General features: G+C 43.4%; 2 protein-coding genes across 4 annotated transcripts in view; both read right to left on the bottom strand.

Moving 5' to 3' along the window:
* Window positions 1–7313, bottom strand: part of MSRB3 (methionine sulfoxide reductase B3) — an 86383-nt gene extending 79070 nt beyond the window's left edge. The window contains exon 1 of one of the 3 annotated variants that reach the window (XM_040596137.1): window positions 7045–7313. In XM_040596137.1, coding sequence (XP_040452071.1) covers window positions 7045–7197 — 153 coding nt within the window. In that variant the 5' untranslated portion in view covers window positions 7198–7313. The remainder of the gene's footprint in view (window positions 1–7044) is intronic. The other 2 variants (XM_040596136.1, XM_040596139.1) reach the window with 2 other exon arrangements.
* A 963-nt stretch (window positions 7314–8276) lies between these two features.
* The window catches only part of LEMD3 (LEM domain containing 3), a 50612-nt gene continuing 46854 nt past the window's right edge, over window positions 8277–12034 (bottom strand). Inside the window, exons 11-13 of the mRNA XM_040594844.1 lie at window positions 10912–11017; window positions 10743–10821; window positions 8277–10491 (exon numbers count right to left, since the gene is read on the bottom strand). Coding sequence (XP_040450778.1) covers window positions 10328–10491; window positions 10743–10821; window positions 10912–11017 — 349 coding nt within the window. The 3' untranslated portion in view covers window positions 8277–10327. The remainder of the gene's footprint in view (window positions 10492–10742; window positions 10822–10911; window positions 11018–12034) is intronic.

Raw genomic sequence — 12034 nt, 5'->3', positions numbered from 1 at the left:
TTGTTGAAATCTGTTGTGCAGACCTTCCTCTACACTCAAACTGTCAGTGGAGCATGACAGTCACTTGGATCTGTAATGAACTATCTTGTCAATGAAGCTTCTTTTTTTGAGAGAGTACACTTTATCAAAATCTGTCAAGCTTTCCTTCTCACTCTCAGGAACTCACTTCAGGTGCTTCAGCAAGACTGACTATCAGAAATTGGGCACGCTAATGTTGAATCACTGTATTCCCAGATGATGGAGCTATCTTGCTGTCTGCAACCTTGTCTAAGGTTGCTCTTCCTCCTCTGACAGGTCAGGAAATTCACTGTGCAGTCTTTGGGAAACAAGCTGGGGTAATCATTCAGAAAAGAGCAAGCACATTGGAGGATTCTGGAAAGGCCTTTCCAAAAGCTCTGGAGTAAGCTGACAACATCCATTATTAAAAAGGAAGAAAAGAGTGATTGGTGAACTACACAGCCATAAGCCTACCTTCCAATACCCAAAAAGCTTCTAAAATAAATACATAAACAGGCAACTGAAAATTAGAAAGCAATAAGCTGCCAAGGTGGACTTGCCAAAATCTAACTCTATCTACCAGCGTACTTCCTCTCTTTCCTTCTATTCAACAGGCAGGAGGAAAGCAGTAAATCCAACAGATCTCAAAAGAAAAATACTTCTTGACAGAGCAAACTGGAAAAGCATCTTCCTTCTGGATCAAGGTCCTATAACACAGGTGCAGAGCTGCTTGATAAAACACACTCGTTCAGCGCTTCTCCTACTGCCTAGGGTCAAAACCCAGCAAGCAGCCTTACTAAAGCTGCATAGACACCAATCTGCAAAGAGTGTGAAGCACTCTAAAGAGCTAAGCAGAACTCAAGATGGTCTTAAAAAATTGGAGAAATGGTTAAAAATCAGTAAGATGAAATTCAATACAGCAAAGTACAAAGCGCATTTGGACTTTAAAAGAAATCCCCAAATGCACAAAACCAAAGGGAAGAATACCAGACAAGCAGCAGTGCTGCAGAAAAGGATGTCAAGGTTACAGTGACAATAAATTGAGCCAACAGTGTGAGATTATTATTTTTAAAAAATTTTAAAAATAAATTTAAAAAAAGAGGCAGATGCCAATCTGGAGTTTATTAAAAAGAGAAGCATAATAAATAATAGCAGGGTCTGAGGAAGAAATGTGCCCTCCTCAGCAGAAGTGAGGTATCCGCTGGAATACCCTGCTGGTTTGGGGTATAGGACAGAAACAAGTCCAGAGGAGAGGTAAAAATAAATAACTAACTAACTAAATAAATAAGAGTGGTTCCGAAAAACCAAATCTCTGCAAAAATTTTTTAAAAACTTGGTTTGTTTAGTCTACAAGAGTGACTGAAGAGATGGGATAATGCTCTGAAAACCTGCATCTTGTCTTAAATAGCATTACATCACTCAGCTGTTACACTGTCTGTATTAGTCACAGTTATTACTTGGCTGCTGTTAGATAAAAATGTACTACTCTGTAATTCATATGTAACAGAGCAACAAAAAAGGCTTGTTTTCCCCCAGGCAGCTACTTTATTTCACACTTCAATGGACTTCACAGGCAGAGTTTTAGGGTCTTGCAAAGTATCTGTTGTAATCTTTCCCAGTGTGGTTCAACAACCACTAAAATAGTTGTGACAATCCAGCACCTCTCTGAAGTTCAGAGACAAGTATCAAAGCTCCCTTGTGGTTTTGGATAAGAGATGCCACATTCTGTAGAAGACCTGAAACCAGCAGCATCCAGTGGGTCCCTTTCTGAGGGAGCCACTAATTTGCTACCAAGTTGGTGGAGATCTTGTCCCTTCTGTGTGCCTGCTTTTAAGTAAAAGAAAGAGCACATACAAGAAGTATGCACACAGACAATTTGGTTTCTCTTATAAAAAGAGATGGTAAAAGGTGTGCTGTCAGCACAGGGTATTTTTCCACTGTATATACAAAAGACGTAATGAAACGCTGATTTTAATCCTGAAAAAAAGAAAAGGAAAACATGGGGATGCAGTCTAGAAGTACAGTTCCCACAGCAAGCAGTTAAATAATGAGGCTTTGACTAACAGAGCTGATTTTCTGCAGCCATTTGAAAGCAGAGATGATAAAGCTGTAGAAAACCTAAATCACTTTATTTGCGGAGTTTCTGAAATTGCATCTCAGGGCTTTCACACAGTTGGCTGATCCACCTCAACTTTTCCACCTGTCTCTGAGATGGCAGCCTATGCATCTGTTCCTGTCTTACTCCCTTCTCTCCCCCAGAGTTGTGCTATGGCTACTGACAGTGCCACTGGTGCGAAGGAGTAGAAGCCTAACCAATCTGGTCTGCAAGCCTTGGTTTCAGCATCATGATCAGTGCACTGCTGGATCACACACCAGCACGAATTTGACCTGAACGGGCTGCAAGCTGTGACTGCTCGTCATCAGGACATGTAAGGATCTGCATTGGTTTTATGTTTAATATCAAGCTTCCTCGCAGCAGCAGTACGGTGACAATCTGACCCAGGTGGCAAAGCCTGCTTGTACAAAGTTAACAACTGCTAACTATTTGAGCAATACAGTAACTTTACATCAAACCAATGCTTGCCCTTGAACCAGCTGCAGGAAACCAAGGCCAGATTCACTGTGCTGTCAAACGCCTGCTGCACAAACTAAAAGGGACATCCATGTGGCTCTGTGGCTCTCACCCCAGCCAACCCACTGCATGCCTCCTCAAAGCGGTTAAAATCACCTATATGCCCTGTGCTGCAGGCACAGCCTTGCCTGCAGTTTTCCTGGAGAACCACATATTGGGGAACAGAAAGGAACAAGAACAGGGCAATCCCTCAGTCAGACTGAATGCTTTCTGGGCTGTTTTCTTTTGGTGAGACTGGCACAGATCACTTCTCCAGGAAGCTGCTAAGGTTCCTCATGTTGCCTTTTTTTTGTTTTTTTTTCCATTTTCATTGTGCAGCTGGAGTGAAAGCAGTGGCATTTGGCAACTACTTCCCACCAGTGCTATTGTTACTCTCTGGTAGCAGGGATTTGTTTTTCATCAGGTGAAATGCAAAGGCGTTGTCCCTGTTTGGAAGAACACAGAGTTGCAGAGATCCCTGGGGAAGTACTTCCAAATGCCATGCACAACATTACTCTTAAGATTTCCTGAATGTGGTAATGTTTCCCAACAAAACAATGCATTAGCACACTATGTACATTTTGCTAAACTGCTGCCCACATTTCAAAGAGATCATTAATCCCAGAGTTCAGCTGCTACTGAAAGGAAAGAGTGAACTGGGGAGCTCTGCAGAAGTCCCATCCTTGGATTTTGTGCAACAGTCAAAAGCTGAATCATGTTTAAATCCAAAACTTACTGGAAAGATCATTTCCACTGCTCAGCCTAAATAAAGAAGTACTTACACTATTAATTGTATTACAAAACAATGCTAACCTGTAACTTAAGACTGTGAAGACAGTAAACCCGTGTTACCACCTTATAAGTTTAAGCATTATTCTGGCCTGTTTTGGACTACAGGTCTTAAAGTCCTTACTGAGAAAAGCCTCTTTATTCCCAGTTCCAGTTGCTAGACTGCGTGGTTTTCATATAATGCTGTTGGAATTGAGGTTGCTAAATGAGAACCAGAAGGCTGGAGGTAAGCAGATAAATTATAATTTTCAATTACCTCACCATAAAAAGGGTTCCCAAAGAATTCTTCTACCCTATCTTCAGACATAACATAAAGATCACCATCTTCACAGATGAGGACACAAAAGTCACTGTTAAAACCCAGAATTACATTCTTCCTCTTCTGGTAGAGGTTAATGATGCAGTATGTGCTCCCTTTCTTTTCTTAAGTGGTTGGTTGGAAATTACACTACTATTTGGTTACACAATCACAAATTTCCACAGAAAATGACTTAAATCTTTAGTTTTGTGCCTTTTTTTTTTTCTAGTACATATTAATACTTTACTGAGAACCTAAGATCCTTCTGAGGCAAATGAAGCATCCAAAGAGATAATACAACAAACCTACAGAAGCAACAAGAATTAAGGGAAGGGAAAGTTCACCTGCAGCCACTTCTTACTCTATGTGACACCAAAAAAAAGATGCCCCAAGAGTTGGCAGGTTTTTTGTTGTTGCGTTTTAAAGACCTCTAGCTTGTGCAGACAAAGTAGCCTCTAAATAACTCCATGTATGGACATGATCATTCCAGAGCACGAAACACCCTATTTCCATCTAACCTTGGAGTCTTCCAAAATAAGCATACCAACTTCAGAGTTACTCAGGGAAAGATTAATCCATACCTGACTTCATTCTGCAGTAATTCCTAAACACACCGTCAAAAATACACCAGCAATTTGAGGGTCCATTTTTCTGGAGGTCTTTTGGCTGAAGGAACCCTTAAACAAATCAGGGCTAGACCAAGCTATAATAAGGCTGATAGCTTATCCCACTTTCCCATCAGCTAAAGCCTCCAGAGCTTAAGTTCACAGCCTGGGTGCTGCCAAAACCACATCTTTTAATGAAGAAAAATAAAAGGGGGAAAGAGGTTCATATTCCCTACCTTTGACTAATATAATATTGCGCATAGCTTAGGAATTGCTCTGTAATGAGGACACACTTACTTGAATTATGCAGCTCAACAGAGCTATCTCAAAATTGGATGGCTTTACTGCACTGCTGGCCTGTAGCGATGCCAGTCAGACGCAGACAGGCAGACTTCTTAACCTTCTAGCTGAGAAGATTAAATCCTTAACAGTGTGATCTCTTCTCTGCCCCTTCTCCCTCCTATTCCCCCATCTTTTAAAATAAAAACAAAGGACCCTTTAACAACCCACCTAAAAGGGAAATTTCATTTTCTAGCATTTCTAATGTGATAAATAGGCCAGACCTCCAAATAGAAACAAGTATCAAATTACAAAGCCGACAAAACATGAATAGGTAAACAAGATCCTCCCATACCTTCAGAAATACCAGGGCAAAAGACCAAATATCTTCCTCGTGCAAGTTTCCCTTATCGAACAGCTGTAAGGAATTCTTATGGCATGTACAAACATAAAAATCTGTATTAACCAAATCCCTATGAGACCATGTAACTGCCGCCACTTGGAAAAATAAGCAAGGTCACTCAGTCAAAAGATTTTATTTTTGTCTGGGATCAACTGCTTTATATGGCTTTGCTACCGAATATAGAAACATTACCCCATACACAAAGGCACTATTTTTTAAAGGCTGTGCTTTTTGGGGAAAAAACAGAATTCTTTTATCCTATTAAAAGATCTTTTCAAATGTGTATTATAAAGATCCAAGGAATGTCAGACAGGAAAAGGACCAACCAACCACATTCTGGACTGAACTATATATGGCTTAACTCCACTAACTTCAGTGGTTTTGAGAAATCAGTGCAGAACTTTCTTTTAAAAAAATGTATCTTCTTTCATCTCAGGATTCTAGGATTATTTAGTAATTCTGGCTAAGCTATCCATCATATTTAATTCCCTACATAAATTTTAAAAGACAATTAAGAAATACTGTTCTAAAATAAGCCACGTCTGCAGCAAGGCAGGCAATTCTTTTAAACTATGAGCAAACGTCTGATTAAGATGACAAGCCACATGGAAACTACTTCCAGAATCAGACTTAAAGGGCACTGTTACCAACCAAATTTGGCAGACAAGGAATCATGACGAATGGCAAAGGCATGCAGCAGCGCAGTAAAAAGTTGGGAATCATCAGCAAATAAGACAGCAAGCACTTGTGTCAACTCGGTGAGGGCAAGAACATAAACAGGACAAATTCTAAGCGTTGAACGCCGGATTCAGATGAATGGCACGGTGCCATGGTGGGAGTGGAACTGGCTCTTCCATTTACAGCCCACTTGCCATAAACAAGCTGTGTCGGCAAGGCAAAGTTATCTGCCTATCGCAGGTATCGCATTCTGACATCTATCTTTCAAGAGAGCACAGTTTCAGAACCATTTTAATAGCAATAACGAGGCACTTGAAAGAGAAAGAACTAAAAGCGCAGTGTAAGGCTCTGTACTTCCTTAAAAGCTGCGTTTAAAGGTCAGAACTCTTACAGAGATCTGACATTCATCGCTGGATAACAGCAGGCACCTTAGCCTTCTCTGTAGATATCCACTGTCAGATTCGGTATTTTAATATGCAGCTATTGCTATTTAATCACTGCGCCTTCTGACAGTCTTTATGCTAAGGGGATGACAACTGGAATTTCAGCTCAAGCAGAAAAGCCAGCATTTACCGCAAATTTGTCAAATACTACAGGAAGCTTAATTGAGTCTCATTTCTGTTTCCAGGAATATTAAGATGCACCAAGTTCAGCCACATTAACTTGGAAAGGGGACAGCGAAAAATAAGTTACACTTTATCCCTTGCACCGACTGTATTTGTCAGCAGTGTAACCCAAAACAAGCCCAGCATCGATCGCGCACCCCGAGCTCCCCCAGACCAACAGGACCGGATCCCGGGAACGCACGCCAAGTTCCAGCTCCTCTTTTTGACCAACGAAACACAATTCACCGAGCGGGCGATGGCAGCCGAGCTGAAGGGATCCCGCACCCGGCCGAGCGCCGCTCCGCCACGCCACCGTTCCCGGGTACACCCCAGAAGCCGTGTACCTCGCTTCCGAGCCAGCGGCGCCCGCGGCACGGCCACGGCCACCGCAGCCCGGGCTCTGCGCGCCGCCTCCGCGGGTCGGGCGCTGCGGCGGCCAGCGGGACGCCACGGCGGCGGCCGGGACGAAGGGAGGGCGAACTCTGCCAGGGGCTCGCTCCGCGAAACGGGGCTCGACCGAGCACCGACCGGCAGGGCCCGGGGGTCCCCCTCGGCGGGGACGCGCTCCTCGCCCGCCCGGCGGCCGCCCCGCCACCCTCCGCCACCGCCACCCTCCGCCACCGCCCCGGCAGGTGCGGCCCGGCCCGGCCCGGCCCCCCGCGCCGCCGCGGCCGCTCCTCCCCTCGCCCCCGCCGCAGCCCCCTGCCCGCCCCCCCCGCGGCGCGGCGGCAGGGGGCCGGCGGAGAGCCAGTTGCCCGCCGCGGCGACGCTGCTCCTACCTGCGGCTCCTGCGGCGGCCGCCAGCGCCAGGCAGAGCGCAGAGACGAGCGGCGGCGCAGCGCGCATGAGGGGAGGCCCGAGGGAGCGAGCGAGAGGCCGCGGCCCCCCCGCCCCCCGGGATCGCGGTGACGGGCCCGCCGCCCGGGGAGCATGACGGGAAATTCCTGGGCACCGGCGGCCAACGCCAAATATGAACATAGAGCCGGGAGACACCCGCCCGGCGCGGCACGGCGGAGCGGGGAGGCGGCCCCCGGCGCCGCTGCAGGGCGGCAACCCGCGCCCAGGCAGCCGGCGGGAGGCCCGGCACGCCGCCCGTCCGCCACCGCAGCGCGCCCGGTGCTCGCCGCCCTTTAATTTAAAGGCTGCGCTCCGGGAGGGCCAACCGCGCGGCTATCCGCCTTTTAAAAATAACTTCCCTGCTGCTCCGCAGGGGCCGGGGGGAGCCGGGCGCCCCGCACGGGGAGGCGGCCCCCACCTACCTGCGAGGCGGCGGGGCCGCGGCTCTGCGGGGGGCGGTGGTGCCGGCCCACGGCTCCCACTTGCGGCCAGGAGCCGCGTGGCTGCTCGCACCTTGGCACAGGCAGGGAAACGATGACAGCTCTTAGTGCTCACCTTGCGTTTCTTAAAAAAAACAACAAAAAAAAAAGCGGGGGACAGGTCGGCACAGGGCGTACAGCGAAACTCTCCCTCCTCCCGCAGGGAAGAGCTAAAAGCGAACCGGGCAAATGCCTGTAAACAATGGCCTTACACACCCTTCCTCGGTCCCCCTACCCCACAATCCTTCACCACAAGTCATCACTACAACAATTTTAAAACGGCATAGTATAAGTGTCCTGAGGAAGGGGAAAAAAAAAAAACCGCCAAAAAGCCTGCCTTCTGTTAGTCTACCCACAACCCCTTCGAGGCCTTTTCCCATCTGCAGCTACAAGAACCAAGCGGAGGGCACACAGCCCCTGCGCTCCCCTCGCACCGCGGCCAGGAGCAGAGTGGCTGCTCGCACCTTGTCACAGCAGGGAAATGATGACAGCTCTTAATGCCCCACCTTGCATATCTTTAAAAAAAAAAGTTCACGCCGACAGGCGATGCCAGCGAAGCTCAGCTGCGTATTTCAACTCACAGTAAGCATTGAAAGTCCAGTGGCTATAACAAACTAATCGCCACCTTCACCTTCCTGCTGAAAAAACTATTTGAGTCAAGACAACATTCAAATATCTAGAATGTGAGACACATGTAAAAACCCCTAATAAACCTTTAATTCGAGTTTGGTTTGGTTTTCTGTTTGTTTTTACAGGACAAGGTGACAAATTACAACAACCATCTGATTTTTCTCAAATGTTCAGGCATTATACACGTTCCCATCTGTCTCGCAGGAAGGGATATTGGTCAACTTAACAATTTAAGGTAAAATAAGCTGCATAATAGTACATATTACAATAATAAAATGTACAGTGTTTACAAGAAATATATTTTAGAAGCAAGATAAGATGCTTTTGCATCGAGGCGACCTTTTAAAATGCCACAACTATTTTTTACATTCACTCTTGCAACAGGTCACATGATGGGGCCACTAAGGTCAGGTTAACAAATCACTATGATGCACAACAAATACAACAAAATTAGTTTATATACATATATATAATACATATACATGTATATTATACATATACATATATGTATATAGTAAACCTCATCAAAATCTACCAGACCCGGCACAATCTACTTACCCATCAAAAATATGTCCTTGTCCTTGGTAAGTAGAATTCTGCATGGCTGATTATATATTATATATACTCATTCATTAGCATCTGAGACATAAAACTGAGGATTTAAAATTTTTCAGTTAACAAACTCTCCAATAATAAACATGGTGCCCACAAAAGCACAAAGGTAAGGCACAATAGGATTTTCTGTTGCAGAATAGTGTGCATCATGTTTACTTAACCATAAGACGTGCATTATTTGTGCAAGTTCATGCTGCAAATCCATCATATCTACAAAGTAAAGTGAGTCTCAGTAAAATTTGTGGGACTGGTGTGCTTCCAGTCTCATCTCCTACAGGGTATTCAGCTGGGTAATTAGATAAAATTGTTGTAGGAGTGGGGATTAGTAAAGCCAATAATCTTAGATTTGCAACTAAGCTTCTCAGCAACAATTTTGTACTTCTAGGTAAACATTAGTACATTTACAACCTTGGAATCACAAGATTTACTGTCAGCTGTACTTCTAGTTTGCATCAGCCAAAATTGTTGCAAGGAAGTATGTACCTTTTAAAATTTGAACAGGTAACTGTTTCATTAAAACAAGTTATAATGCATTGGGAAAGTCACTTAATCCCAATGGTATTTTGTCACAGCCCTGGCAATTGTAGTAATAAATACAGCTTTTCACAAAATATTTTTCCAGTATCTGCCAATTGCTTCTTTATTGCTCACAAATTTGAATTACAATTGGTATCAGATCTTTCACACAAAATCATAATCAGGTATTTTAATATAAAACCTATAAAAGATATTTAACCTGTATCTAACACTTTAAAGTATTTGGCCTCTTGTCATGGTACAGCCAAAACCATATAAAACATTAGGTTTTGAATAAAGTAGGAAGCTTATTCACTGCTTCAATGCAGACATCCTCACAGAACACAACCAATTTTTGCCACCACCAGCATTTACATTTATATACAAAACCTAGTACATCCGCATTCAGTTCGTCTTCCCTCACACTTATATGCAACCACTAATGCCAGATTAACTTTCCCCATACCCTAGCTGCAGAAAAAGATTCTTATACAGCAACAAAAAACTAGTATTGACTGAAAAAAAATAATTTTAACTTATTCACCATCAGGAACTGTAGGTTGTTTGTTACAAAATACCCACAAGATTATTTCACAGGAAACTATGGAAATACAGGAAGTCTTCTTTTCTCCATGCTTTTGTATTATCAAAAACACTTCTTGGTGCAAAAGTACAGTCACCACATCTGCAAAATGTATAATGAATTCTGAATTCCTCATGCAAAACTTAAATGCATTGGTTTACTATAGCCCCAGAAAAGTTCCTGAAGCAATTTTTTTTCCTCTCTCTTTTTTTTTTTTTTTTTTTTGTCAGCTCAGTATTACTGCCTCATTGCTAAGTCCCTTTGGAAACAAGATTTCTGGAACGTTCAAACTTTTATTTAATTCATTAAAGTATTACATACAAAAAGCACTAAAAAAGGAAGACGGCGGCCAAACAGGAAAATTCCTGTTGCAAGTAACAGTCCTAGCAGTTGTAGAAAGTCTCAGGAACTTCCCTGAGAATTAGTTGTGCCTGTCCGAAGACGCAGATGTGACATAGAGTTCATGTGTTTGTTTGATGGCTTCAGTGGAGTGTTACAAGTAAGAGCCTGGGGAAAACGATGATGATACCGATCCAATCGCAGGTATTTTACCGTTACCAGTTTTCCTATGAGGCAAAGAAACAGTAAGAAAAAAACCTTGTAGTTCAGTATTACTATATTTTGCTTCAGGATGTAATACACAAAAACATGTAATTACACTGAAATTAGTTTACCAAGTGATGACTACTGAAGTGATCCAGTTTTTGCTACATCTCAATACTTCAGATATAGAACATTTTACCATTTAAAAGAACCCCAGCTGCACCCATCTTCCGCCATTTCTACCCATGTTTTGTCATAAATCTCTATTCCTTACCATCAAACCAAGAGCCATGCAATGCCTTGAAAGCCTTTCCAGCATACTCTGGAGAGAGACACTTGACATACACACAACCCTGCATTAAGAAAGAGAGGGGTTTGGTTTTTTTAAAGTCCAACAGACTAGGATAAACAAAGTGTTGAGATGTTACTGGAAAAACACTCACCTCACGTGAATTTTTGTCAACAGCAATATGAACAATTCCATCATTATCACTGCATTTCTCCAAGATTGCTTCTTGAATTGCTAGATGCCAGTGATCACCTATTTCCCTACAAAAACAATGAAAGATTTAAATTCAGCACATCATTTTCTGAACGTTCACAATAATCTCATCCTTCCCCACTGAGTTTAGTTTCTCTGTAACTTGACATGATTTTCTGTGAAGTGCCTTTAGGACAGATGTAGTACTTTAGCTATCAAATACTCAGTAAATTGGGTCCTATGATACACTTTAGAAAATTCAACCTTAAGAATTCAAAGAAATAATCTGTATTTTGAGGTGGAGGGTGTCCTCCCCTCCCAGCACCCTGCTGTACCTTCCTGTCTGAAGCTGCAAGCAGTGATTAACTCATCTTCCCACACCTGCTCCGACAGGCTGGCCACTGTTCTAAGGAGAAGGCTGCTCCTAGGCTGTCCCTGCTGCAGTGGAAGAGCAGCACGGGAAGACAACAGCATAAAGGCCTCTTCCCCTCTACAGTATCACCTCTACCAGCAGTCACAGAAGGAACATTACATGTCAGGCTTTAGCAGGCTGAAGGAGCTTTTTAGTTGTTCAGGCACCATTCATCACTGAAATAGCTATTCACTATCCCAAACACAGCATCAGACTGCATTCATCCCACAGCGTACTGATAGAACATGCCAATCTAGATCCAGAAATGTAAGTTATTAAAATCAGATTCCAATTTTGGGGGCTTCCCACAGAAAATATTTTATTGTCAAGACTAATCGATCTTTAGGTACGTCATTACAAAGGACAGAAGTTTTGTATTTTTGTGAAGGTACTGCAGAAACTATCTGGTCCTAATAAAATAAATTTAAGCAGAGGGAAAACAATTTCAACAGCCTTAATACAACTTTAAGCCTGCCTGAATAGCCTTTACACAAAAAACAATGAACTTACTCTTTCAATAATACTATCAAGAGCTTTGGGTAGTTTTAAAGAGTTTCCTCTACATAAGGCCCAAATTCTTGAAAATATTTAATCTTCCCTCCTCTTTATTTTTATTTATGCAAAAACACATGGTGGAGAATGGAATGTACATAGGAAACTTAATTGGTCAGGG

Source organism: Falco naumanni, chromosome 5 (assembly GCF_017639655.2).
Source record: "Falco naumanni isolate bFalNau1 chromosome 5, bFalNau1.pat, whole genome shotgun sequence".
In the NCBI taxonomy this organism is placed as follows: Eukaryota; Metazoa; Chordata; class Aves; order Falconiformes; family Falconidae; genus Falco; species Falco naumanni.
This window is presented reverse-complemented; position numbering and strand designations above follow the sequence as displayed.